At 49.8% G+C, this 12,153-nt stretch overlaps 1 protein-coding gene across 2 annotated transcripts in view; it reads left to right on the top strand.

The window, feature by feature from the left end:
• The window catches only part of LOC127058506 (troponin T, cardiac muscle-like), a 195,071-nt gene extending 188,759 nt beyond the window's left edge, over window positions 1-6,312 (top strand). The window contains exons 2-3 of one of the 2 annotated variants that reach the window (XM_050968637.1): window positions 3,294-4,308; window positions 5,343-6,312. In XM_050968637.1, the coding sequence (XP_050824594.1) occupies window positions 4,128-4,308; window positions 5,343-5,665 (504 nt within the window). In that variant the 5' untranslated portion in view covers window positions 3,294-4,127 and the 3' untranslated portion in view covers window positions 5,666-6,312. Of the gene's footprint in view, window positions 1-3,291; window positions 4,309-5,342 lie in introns of those variants that run through there. The other variant, XM_050968636.1, reaches the window with a different exon arrangement.
• Window positions 6,313-12,153: the final 5,841 nt, after the last annotated feature.

The raw sequence follows: 12,153 nt of genomic DNA, 5'->3' as shown, positions 1-12,153 counted from the left end.
TGTGTTCAGTTTTCATGCAGTCCATAGTGTGCTATGAAGGGAATAGCTCCAAACATGTTTTCTAGACTTGTGGGGTCAAATTAATCTCTGGTGCAACTCCAGTGACTTTAATGTAGTGAAACTAAGATATCCTTAACTGAGAATGTAAAAAGAACTGTATGCACACAGCAAAAGATGCTTGTTTCTAACATCTAAAACAGATTTTCAAATTTTGACACAGTGACCAAGTCCCCTTGATATAAATCGCTTCCACAGAATGACCTATGAGAGTTTCTGGCTTCCAACCTTGGGAAAATCCACTAGTGTTCCATCTTGTCTAGGGTTTCATTTATTGATGTGGGGTCTCTCTCCTTGATCCAGTCCTTAATCAGCCATCAGGACGCATTTGCAATACAGAAGGAATAAGATTTGGTGCTATGATTTGAGCTGAACATGGAATGGCCTGACTGAATGAAATCTGGTACTTTAAGGTAAAGAGCAGGAATTGGGGATGTGGAAATGGCTCTCGTGAACTGCAGAGGACCTAACTGCCTTTGCAGTCTATTCCGCACAGTTAAATATCGAAAGTGGCCTTGCACTTGATCACTTCGGTTTTACAGGCTGATAAATGGCAACTAAGGCTCCCTCCACCCACCTACCCATACCTGTTTTTACTGGAGTTCCAGAGATTGTAAGTGCTCAGCCATTACTTGAAGCCATGGAGGTGAGGCTTGTCTCTTTACTGAACAGCTCTCACAAAAGCATGTTCGAGGTTAACAAAAACAAACTGAAATAAGAGCTTTGACCAGTATGATTGATTCTTTCTAAAATCAGACCACTATTTCTACCATACACTTATAGTTCTGCATTAGCCATTGGTGGTTTTGTGGAGAAACAAGACAACCTGAATGTTTTTAATGTAAAAACAACCCTCCCTCGCCCCCTGACACACACACCCTCCCATGGAGGGGGCAACAACAAAAAATCTGAGTACACCTGTCAGCCCCATCAGGCCTGCCTTGTACACAGTGTATGTTGTTGCCATTGCCTTAGGCCAACCAGGTGATCACATTTCATGCAACTGCTGGAAGAACTGGCATTGGGCTGGTGACAGCCCTTGGCTCTAGAAACTGCAATCACATCATTGCATTGTACTTCAAGTAGAGAGACCACAAAATATTGTCATCTGCCTAGTGAGATTTATATTGATCCTGAAACTAGGAATTTAAAAGTTTGAAGACCACTACCCTGCCTCTGCAGCAAAAATAAATATTCTTTGAAAAGTACTGCCTATTACCTCTCTGGATAAAGGTTTTTAAAAACTTCTTGTAGATCTAGAGGAACATGAAGTGGCCTTTAACAACTACACTGGTTTCCCGAGTCCCACATGTCAGTGAAATGTGTACCTGTTTTAGTTTCTCTTCTGAGAATATGGTACCAGTGATCAGTGCAGTAGGTTGAGGGCTGCTTCACACACACCCACACTTTCTACCACCCCCCCAAATACTCGCGCACAGGTATTTTAAAAATAAGCCATTAAAATGTATATTGTGGTATTACCCAGAGACTCCAGTTAAGGTTGGGGCCCTGATAAGAGTTGAGAACTGCAAGAAAGGCCAATCCTGCACTGGCTGGTTTATTGTGCTGACTCATCTTGGTATAAATTGTGCTAGAAGAAGTTAAACATACATGGATTGCTAGTTTTAGTTGCTTGCTTTTGTAATTTATGACAAAGGTGCCTCCACTCTAAGGTGTTTGTACATTTTTATAAATGTAAATAAATTTAAATACTTTCCTAATACTGGTTTCCATGTAAACACTTGTAGTTGGCACAAGGATGTTTAATTGCCAATAATGGATGGCCCTTAAGGCACTCTCTCTTTTCAGGTGTAGTCTGTGCTATGAAAAGAAAATGAAAGTCCTTGTATTTAGACAGTGCTTCCATGTAGTGCCTCTGCTCCTGTCTCTCTAATGTTCAGTAAGCTCTGCCCAGGAACTGTCTGCATCTTGTTTTGTACAGCACTGAGCACCCTGAGTGCTTAACAAATGAAATAGTTGAGAGATGTAAAGATGGTATAAGTGCAAGATCTTACCAGTTATTCTAAAGCATTGGAATGTTCTGAAATTGGTATGTGAAACTCAGACATGGGAAAGCATATAAACCCCTCCGTCCCCGTTAATGGCTGCTTGGTGTTAAATACATACCTTAATGTGCTGGGGCAAGAATCAAGAACTCCAAAACTGCTTCTGTCTCCTCTCAGACCCTCATCTCCACGCCAGCCTTAAAGGAAAATGGAGATGGGTATCAGGAGGGGTGGAATTTCAAGCAAAGGTTTGAGTCCCATGATATAAAGCCTGAAATTTACACTGGGGAAGTCATCTGGCTAAATAGGGATTTGATGTACTACATGGTCTTTCCTTATGTTGCCACAATGGCCTTCTTGTAATTACAGGCGTTGTGGTATAATTTTTGTGGTACCTTTTTGTTTTTATCATCTCCAGTAATGTTCCACACCTTTAAACAGTGCAGGCAGTGCAACCGATTCCAGTCCACATTGTCTTCCATCAAGTGATGGTTGTTGGGGGTGGAGAGAGGTTTCTGTTAACTTATATCTGTACTCCAAGGTCTGTAAAGCTACAGTGTTTCTCACGGAATTATTTAAGCTTCTCCCTGCAGTTGAACACAAGCTAGGGAGTACAATGTTTGAGGAAGTCAGTTGGGTAGCAGAGATGAGATGGTCTTGGTGAAAACCATTCAAAGGTTAGGGTCTGTATTAGAGGGGGACCATGGAGTGTTGCTGGAGTGCCATCGCTGTATACTGAATAACGGAAAGAAATCTAGTGTAAGGTACTATAGCCTTTGTGAGCTTTATCCAGCCCTGCAACGTGTGGGCCCCATATGAACATACAGTCTTCAGCCTCCATAGCTGCAGACTCATTGGTTAGAATCCGACTTAACCAGACGCTGGCTTCCTTATGGAGACTTATGAGAAACATTCCAAGTTGGAATAATTCCACTTGACCCTACTGTTCAGTTCTCTGCGTGTCTCTCTCCAGTACTAACCCACCTCCCCATGAAAAATAAAGTCTGTCTTATGCTCCTATTTACTACTCCCCATGGGAGCTCCCAGCCCTCTGTCACCCAGTGCATGGATTGGGCTTAGTGGGGTCAAGTGGTGCTGTGGCAGCAAGCGGAACTGTATGAGTAGGTTTATGATTAAAAACAACAAGCTACAACAGCAGCTGAGGAAGGTCAGGACAGCCTATGTTTTGTGTTTGCCACTTTTTTTTTTTTTTTTTTTTTTCTGGTAAAGCTTCTATTGTCTTAGGGCACTGTGCTGCACTACAGTCCGTGGGTGCATTTCTCTGGTGCACCGGCACTGCAGCCATTAGAGGCCTCGTCTACGCTACGTGTTTAAACCGATTTTAGTAGCGTTAAACTGATTTTACCCTGCACCCGTCCACACAACGAGGCCCTTTATATCGATATAAAGGGCTCTTAAAACCAGTTTCTGTACTCCTCCCCGACGAGAGAAGTAGCACTGAAATCGGTATTGCCATGTCGGATTAGGGTTAGTGTGGCCTCAAATCGACGGTATTGGCCTCCAGGCGGTATCCCACAGTGCACCACTGTGACCACTCTGGAAAGCAATCTGAACTCGGATGCACTGGCCAGGTAGACAGGAAAAGCCCCGCGAACTTTTGAATTTCATTTCCTGTTTGGCCAGCATGGAGAGCTCACCAGCACAGGTGACCACGCAGAGCTCATCAGCACAGGTAGCAATGCAGTCTCCTGAGAATTGAAAAAGCTCCAGCATGGACTGCACAGGAGGTACTGGATCTGATCGCTATATGGGGAGAGGATTCCGTGCTAACAGAACTCCGTTCCAAAAGACAAAATGAAAAAAGTTTGAAAAAATTTCCAAGGCTATGATGGAGAAAGGCCACACCAGGGACTCAGTGCAGTGCAGAGTGAAAGTTAAGGAGCTCAGACAAGCCTACCAGAAAACCAAAGAAGCAAACGGAAGGTCCAGGGCAGGGCCGAAAATTTGCTGCTTCTATGCTGAGCTGCATGCAATTCTAGGGGGGTCCACCACCACTACCCACCCCTGTCCGTGGATTCCGAGGTGGGGGTGGTAATCTCAGCCATGGCTGAGGATTCTGCGGACGGGGAAGATGAAGAGGAGGAAGAGGAGGACGAGCTTGCAGAGAGCACACAGCACTCCGTTCTCCCCAACAGCCAGGAGCTTTTTCTCACCCAGACGGAATTACCCTCCCAGCCCTCCCAAGCCACTAGCCCAGACAATGAAGCCGTGGAAGCGACCTCTGGTGAGTGTACCTTTGTAAATATAAAACATGGTTTAAAAGCAAGCGTTTTTTAATTATTGATTTGCCCTGAGGACTTGAGATGCATTCGTGGCCAGTACAGTTATTGGAAAAGTTTGTTAACGTGCCGGGATGGAGCGGAAATCCTCCAGGGACATCTCCATGAAGCTCTCCTGGAGGTACTCCAAAAGCCTTTGCAGAAGGTTTCTGGGCAAGACAGCCTTATTCCATCCACCATGGTAGGACACTTGACCACACCATGCATGTAGCAAGTAGTCTGGTATCATTGCATGACAAAGCCTAGCTGCGTATAGTCCCAGTGATTGCTGGCATTCAAGCAACATCCTTTCTTTATCTTGCTGTGTTATCCTCAGGAGAGTGATATCTTTCATGGTAACTTGGTTGAAATTCAGGAATTTAATTAAGGGGACAGAGATGGCCATTCCTACTCAGCTGTTTGCCTGTTGCTTAAAAGAAATCCTTCCTTGCTTGTAGCCAAGCAGGGGGAGGCGAGGGGAGGGGGGGAAATGGCGCTGAGCTTTTTCGCGTTTGGCTAGCAGGGATCTTCCCTGCTACCAGCCACGTGGTGGGGGGGGGGTGAGGAGGGTGATTAGCAGTGATCTTCCATGATACCAGCCACGCGGTGGGGGGAGGGGTAAAGCAATCATCCCAGAGAATTGGATGGTGGGAGGTGGTTTCTGCTGCTGCATGTTAACAGGAAAGAAGCAGCACTGAACGGGATTTGCTTGGTATTTGGGAAAGGAGGGCACGGTGTATATGAAGGCTGCAGAAGCCGAAAGACAATGGCTTACCATGGATGCTTGCAAGCTGAATTCTGCTGCCCGGACCTGCATCTGTGAGATCTCTAACACCAGAGCCGCAGGCACTCAATATTAAGATGCAAAATGCGACCTTGTAGTGAAATCACGTGTGCTATGTAAGGTGAACAGTGTTCACCATGAAAGAGTATAAGCATTGTTATATAAAATATATCTTTTTAAATACTTCTCTCCTTTTTTTTTCCCTCCCTCATGCAGCTGCAAATTTTTCAAGTCTCCCTACTCCATCCCAAAGGCTATCTCAGATAAGGCAGCGGAAAAAAAAGACACGAGACGAAATGTTCTCAGAAATCATGGAAGTGACCCTCAATGAAAGAGCTCATCTGAATGAGTGGAAGGACGTGGTATCAAATTACAGGAAAGATGCCAGTGAACGTGAGGATAGGAAGGACCAACGTGAGGATAGGAGGGACCAACATGAGGACAGGAGGGACGCTCGAGATGAGAGGTGGCGGCAGGAAGATCAGCAGTGGTGGGATGCAATGCTGGGGCTGCTGCGTGATCAAACTGACATCATCTGATGTCTGGTGGAGCTTCAGGAAGAGCAGCGGGGTCACAGAGTGCTGCTGCAGCCCCTGTGTAACCACCCTCACCACTCACCATATTCCATACCCTCCTCACCCAGATGTGTAAGAATGCGTGGGGGGAGGCTCCGTGCACCCACCCACTCCATCCCTGTGGGCAGCCCAACCAAAAGGCTGTCATTGCTTTGATATTTTTTTAGTGGCCTTTTCCTTCCCTGCGGTCCTCCTCCCAAACCACACCCAGGCTACTTTGTCAGTTCTCTCCCTCTTTTTATAATGAATTAATAAAGAATACATGATTTTTAAACGATAGTGACTTTATTTCCTTAAGCAAGCTGTAATCGAAGGGGGAGGGTGGGTTGCTTACAGGGAATGAGTCAATCAAGGTGGAGGGGTTTATCAAGGGGAAACAAACACAGCAGTCACACTGTACCCTGGCCCGTGATGAAACTCGTTTTCAAAGCTTCTCTGATGCGCACTGCTTCATGGTGTGCTCTTCTAATCGCTCTGGTGTCTGGCTGCGCGTAGTCAGCGGCCAGGTGATTTGCCTCAGCCTCCCACCCCGCCATAAAGGTCTCCCCCTTACTCTCACAGAGATTGTGGAGCACACAGCAAGCAGCAATAACAAAGGGGACATTGGTTTGGCTGCGGTCTGAGCGAGTCAGTAATGTGCGCCAGCGCGCCTTTAAACAGCCAAATACACATTCTACCACCATTCTGCACTTGCTCAGCCTGTAGCTGAACAGCTCCTGGCTACTGTCCAGGCTGCCTGTGTATGGCTTCATGAGCCATGGCATCAAGGGGTAGGCTGGGTCCCCCAGGATAACTACAGGCATTTCAACACCCCCAACTGTTGTTTTCTGGTCTGAGAAGTAATTCCCTTGCTGCAGCCGTTTAAACAGAGTAGTGTTCCTGAAGACACGAGCCTCATGAACCCTTCCTGGCCATCCCACGTGGATGTTGGTGAAACGTCCCTTGTGATCCACCAGTGCTTGCAGCACCATTGAAAAGTACCCATTGCGGTTTACGTACTGAGTGCCCTGGTGCTCTGGTGCCAAGATAGGGATATGGGTTACATCTATCCCCCCCCAGTTAGGGAATCCCATTGCAGCAAAGCCATCCACTATGACCTGCACGTTTCCCAGAGTCACTACCTTTCGTAGCAGCAGGTTAATGATTGCTTTGGCTACTTGCATCACAGCAGCCCCCACAGTAGATTTTCCCATTCCAAATTGATTCCCGACTGACCAGTAGCTGTCTGGCATTGCAAGCTTCCAGAGGGCTATTGCCATTCGCTTCTCAACTGTGAGAGCTGCTCTCATCTTGGTATTCTGGCGTTTCAGGGCAGGGGAAAGCAAGTCACACAGTTCCATGAAAGTGCCTTTAGGCATGCGAAAGTTTCGCAGCCACTGCATATTGTCCCAAACCTGAAAAACTATGCAGTCCCAGCAGTCTGTGCTTATTTCCCAGACCCAAAATCGGCGTTCAATGGCTAGAACCTGCCCCATTACCAGCAGGATCTCCAAAGCGCAGGGGCCCGCGGTTTGAGAGAATTCTGTGTCCATGTCCTCATCACTCTCATGGCCGCGCTGCCGTAGCCGCCTCCTCCTCGCCTGGCTTTGCAGGTCCCGGTTCAGCATAGACTGCACAAGAATGCGCGAGGTGTTTACAACGTCCACGATTGCGGTCTTGATCTGAGCAGGGTCCATGCTTGCTGTGCTATGGCATTTGCAGAGTTTTACCCAGGAAAAAGGGTGCGAAACGGTTGTCTTCTTTCACAGAGGGAGGAGTGAGGCTGTACCCAGAACCACCCGCGACAATGTTTTTTGCCCCATCAGGCACTGGGATCTCAACCTAGAATTCCAAGGGGCGGGGGAGACTGCGGGAACTATGGGATAGCTACCCACAGTGCAACGCTCCCGAAATCGACGCTAGCCTTGGTACATGGACGCACACCGGTGAATTAATGTGCTTAGTGTGGCCGCGCGCACTTGACTTTATACAATCTGTTTTACAAAACCGGTTTATGTAAAATCGGAATAATCCCATAGTGTAGACGTACCCAAAGACTCATCGATGGTATCCGACTGGCACCAAGCCCTAAGACTCAGCTGTCCAGCGCTCGGCTGGCTTGCCCGTCTCTTTGCAGCCATTCCCCTTGTGTGTGGCTGTTCCGGGTTGTGCACAGTGTTGCCACGTGAAGCCAAAGGGGTGTGATTATTCTTTGTACTGAGCTGAGGGGCACGTGCACGGCTTTTGATGGGTAAAGATGACGCAGTCCCTGCCCTGAGGAGCTTGCACTCCATTTAGAGTAAAAAAGCAACTGAGCATTACAGGTGGGGAGGAGCTCACAGCCAGGGGCAGGCAATCTGTGCAGGGAGCTCTGTCTGAGCTTTGTACAGCTCCCTGCAGGGATCGCAGAGGTGGGGAAATGGGGAACTTTTAAGGAGCCCTTTCACAATAATTACTTAATGATTCTTGTAAATCAAGTAGATGCAAGGCTAGGCGCTGTGTGGCCGCTTGGGACTTGGTGTCAAACCAGGGCCGGCTCCAGGCAACAGCATTCCAAGCTGCTGCTTGGGACAGCAATCTGCAAGGGGCGGCAGTCCCTGTTTTGCCCCCAAGCCGTGTGCCGAATTGCTGCCGCGGGCGGGGAAGGTGGGGGCAGTCCGTCTGCCCTTAGAGCAGCAGGCACATTTCTGCGGCAGCTTCAGCTAAACATAGAAGCTGCCGCCGAATTGCCGCTGCCGCGGAAACGCACCTGCCGCCCTAAGGGCACACGGACTGGCCCCGCCGCCCGCGGCAATTCGGCGCGCTGCTTGGGGCGGTGAAAACTGTAGATCCGGCCCTGTGTCAAACACAGCCGGTGCATAGGGGAGTGGAAGCCTGAGTGGGGAAAGTGGGTGCTGACGTCTCTTCCCCCAGAACTGATGAGAGATGCCAGGGCCCTGGGTGCTGAGGGAGGCGGGTGCCCTAGGGAATCCTATTTTGCAGCTCTGCTCCATGCCACAGGCTGCAGAGGGGGCCAGCTCTGCAGCACAGCCCTGCGCCACTAGGGGGTGCTTGGGTGTGACCAGAACAGCTGCCTACAAGCAATGTTTGCAGTGAGGAAGTCAGAGCCCAGGTGAGTTTCCCACGGCACATGCCAGGGCAGAGCGTGACTACACAGTGGGGAGGTGCCACGGCGGGGGGGGAGAGATGGGAGATTGTGAGGCCCTGCTGGGGAAGGGATCACCTGGGCCTAGAGTTTGGGAAGGGAACAGCTGGCTCTGAGGCAGCCCCCCGCCCCTGAGATTTGCTGGAGATCCTGGGCAGGAGTAGAAAAGGCCCCAGAGCAAATCCTGAGCCAGCTCTCGCTATGAGCCTGCGTGCATCGGGGGCGACACAGGGTGAGCACTGCCTCTGCTCTGCCTAGCACCACTTGGGGGGGACCACTTCATCACATGGCCCGGCGACAGCAGCTTCCACTGCGGCACGCTCCGCATGCAGAAAGCAAGGCTGCCTGCTAGCCAGACACAGCTGATACAAAGCTGGCTGGGTCACTGCTGGTGCTGCATGCTCCCACCCCATCATCCACAGCCCTGGCACCCTGCACCTGGGCAGCACCAGAACACGGGAGGAGCCTGGTGTGAGGATAAACTGCTCCCGCAGGGCCCTGATTGGAAACAGGTCCTGCCTTCCAAGAGTCGGGAAATGCCCAGAATGCTGACAATGCCCTGAATCGTCAGCCTCTACCCTGCCCCACTCCCCAGCCTTCTCTGCCAGCTCACCTAGAGTCTGCCCGGCACGCAGCCCTGCTGTGCAGGCTGGGAGGAATTGAACACAAACAAGGGGGTGCCTTTTCCCCTTCTTCTGGGTGCAGCCATCAGAGCCTGGACAGCGATGGGAGAAATTAGCCCTTGATTGCGCAATAAAGCGAGGCAGGGTTGTGTCAGCCTGGTAATTTAGGTAGGTGTCATAGCTGTACTTGAATTCATCTCCGCTTAAAACCTCTTTGTAAACTGCCGTGAGCCTGTGATAACATAAGAATGTCCCTACTGGGTCAGACCAAAGGTCCATCTAGCCCAGTGTCCTGTCTTTCAACAGTGGCCAGTGCCAGGTGCCCCAGAGGAAATGAACAGAACAGGGCATCATCAAGTGATCCATTCCCTGTTGCCCATTCCTAGCTTCCTCCATGAATTTATCTAGTTCTTTTTTGAACCCTGTTACGGTCTTGGCCTTCACAACAACTTCTGGCAAGGAGTTACACAGGTTGACTGTGCCTTGTGTGAAAAACCCATTCTGGAGACAACCACAAGAGCATTCTCTGTGCCCAGAAAACAAATATTTCACACAAACTCTGGGTCTCCTGGGAGTTTTGTACTCTTTTCTCTTGTCTGCAGTCTCACTCACTACACAAGCTAGCGGAATCCCAGCCTATGTGAACTATTAATGGTAAATAAGGCTGGATGCTGTGGATGACAGGGGGACCCGCGCAGCTCCTCGCCAACCACAGCGGGGTAGGGGGACCCCAGCAGCTCCCCACCACCACCATGTGGGCAGGAGGGCCCCCCCATCTGCCATGGGGTACATGGGGACCCCTGCCGCTCCACACTGCAATGGCAGCAAAAGGATTCCCACAGCTCCCCTCTGCCGCTGGGGAGGAGGCGGGGGGGACCCTGCAGCTCCCCTCTGTTGCTGGGGGCAGCAGGACCCTGGAGCTCTAAGTCCCCATGGGTGGTGAGGGCCCCAGCACTCCCAGCCCCCCCTGCAGCTGCCCAGTCCCTTCCCATTTTATCATGGATATTTGTAGTAAAAGTCAGGGACTGGTCAGGTGAATTTTTATTGCCCATGACCTGTCCCTGACTTTTACTAAAAATATCCATGACAAAATTTTAGCTTTAATAGAAGAGGCTATGCTGCCACTTACCAAGTAAACAGCTGTTGCAAGATCTGTGGTATGCTATATTGCATTGTATTATAGGTTATTTCTCGAGCACTCCAGTTGTGCTGGGCTCTATGCAGACAGACACACTGACACTGTCCCAGCCCGAAGGGCTGACAATCTGAGCAGCCAGATAAGAGGTGAAATGATAATTAAACTTCTGCCCACTACATGCTTTTTTTCTGAGTTATTCCTCTTTACTTTATTATTTTTCTTTTATACATCACCCAGAGAGATGCTAGGTGTCTCCGAAAACAGGGAGAAGACAGGGTCCCTTCCTCAAAGAGCAGAGGTCTTGTCAACACTGGGCTTCCAGCCACTGGTGTAGCAGTACCAGTGCAAACCCCTAGTGTGAATACAGCACATGCTGGGGCAGTACGGTTTGCACAGGGGTAAACTGCACTGGTGTAGATGGTGTCTACAGTAGTGCAGTGCTGCCAGCAGTTCAAATCCTAGGGTGGACAAGGCCTTACAGTCTAGGGCCCCAATTCTTCAACTCGATCCATGCCAGCGGATCTTTGGCTCCTGGGCTGCACCCGGCTGATTGAAGGCTCTGCCTGCACAGAGACAGCTGCAGGACTGGGGCCTAGGTTTAGATGTAATGGAAGGGGGAAGAGGGCAACACAGGAGGTGATGTACTTGGCTTTGTAACAGGTCACCCAGCGATCTTTCCTGTCTTCTGACTAGTGAGAGGGTCTCAGAATGTACAGATCTGCAGCCCCCCACTGAACTGGGGGCACAGCCACAGAGGTGGCTGCACTTAGGGGAGGACTCGCTTTCTGAAAATCTTGTGTGAATTCACACTCTAGTTTTTCTGGGTCCATGTAGGCGGCCCATTCAGCTTTGGTTTGTGGGAGCAGTCAAGACCCTGACTGCCTTAGCACGGAACAGGCTGTCCACGCTGGTATTCATCACCAACGCACCTAGAATCTTCGCTCTTGATGCAACATTCAACCCTCTGGACTGTTATCTAAGTGCTGTTGATTCGTTATCTAAGTCATCAAATCAGGAATTGGAAACTAGGCCAGGTGACTTAGGTAGCTAAGCAACACCTGCAGGTCACAATCCCACTGTGGAATAGCTGCACAGAACAGCTTGTGAGCTCGATGCATGCGGGAAGCATTGCGACTCATGCTGTCTAACAAATGAATTGCTCTTCACAGGTTACTTGCTTAGTGGCCTTCATGCCCAGGATAATGCACCTTCCATTCCAAACTGCTTGCAAATGAAGGCTCCCAACCCCCATTATGCCCATTTTTACAGCTGAGGAAACTGTGCATCACCCAGGACCACACGGGGAGTCTGGAGTAGGACCCAGGAGTCCTGCCTCTCAGCCCCATGCGCTAGCTGCTAGACTATCTCCACATACCAGGGTGCTGAGTCCCTGTGTGCATCAGACGGTGTGCTACCTTTCTCTCTCACTCCCCTCAGTGCAGCTATGTCCCTGGCAGAAAGAGGAGGACAAACGTTGGGAACGCCCAGGTCCATCTCTGGGCCTACCTCCTGCCCAGGCAGAGCATGGCTTGTGCTCTGTGTGACAGCCTGTTTGGAGTGAGCTTTG

This window comes from Gopherus flavomarginatus, chromosome 9 (genome assembly GCF_025201925.1).
Source record: "Gopherus flavomarginatus isolate rGopFla2 chromosome 9, rGopFla2.mat.asm, whole genome shotgun sequence".
Classification (NCBI taxonomy): Eukaryota; Metazoa; Chordata; order Testudines; family Testudinidae; genus Gopherus; species Gopherus flavomarginatus.
The sequence above is the reverse complement of the archived record's forward strand: the minus strand, read 5'-3'. Positions and strand labels throughout refer to the sequence as shown.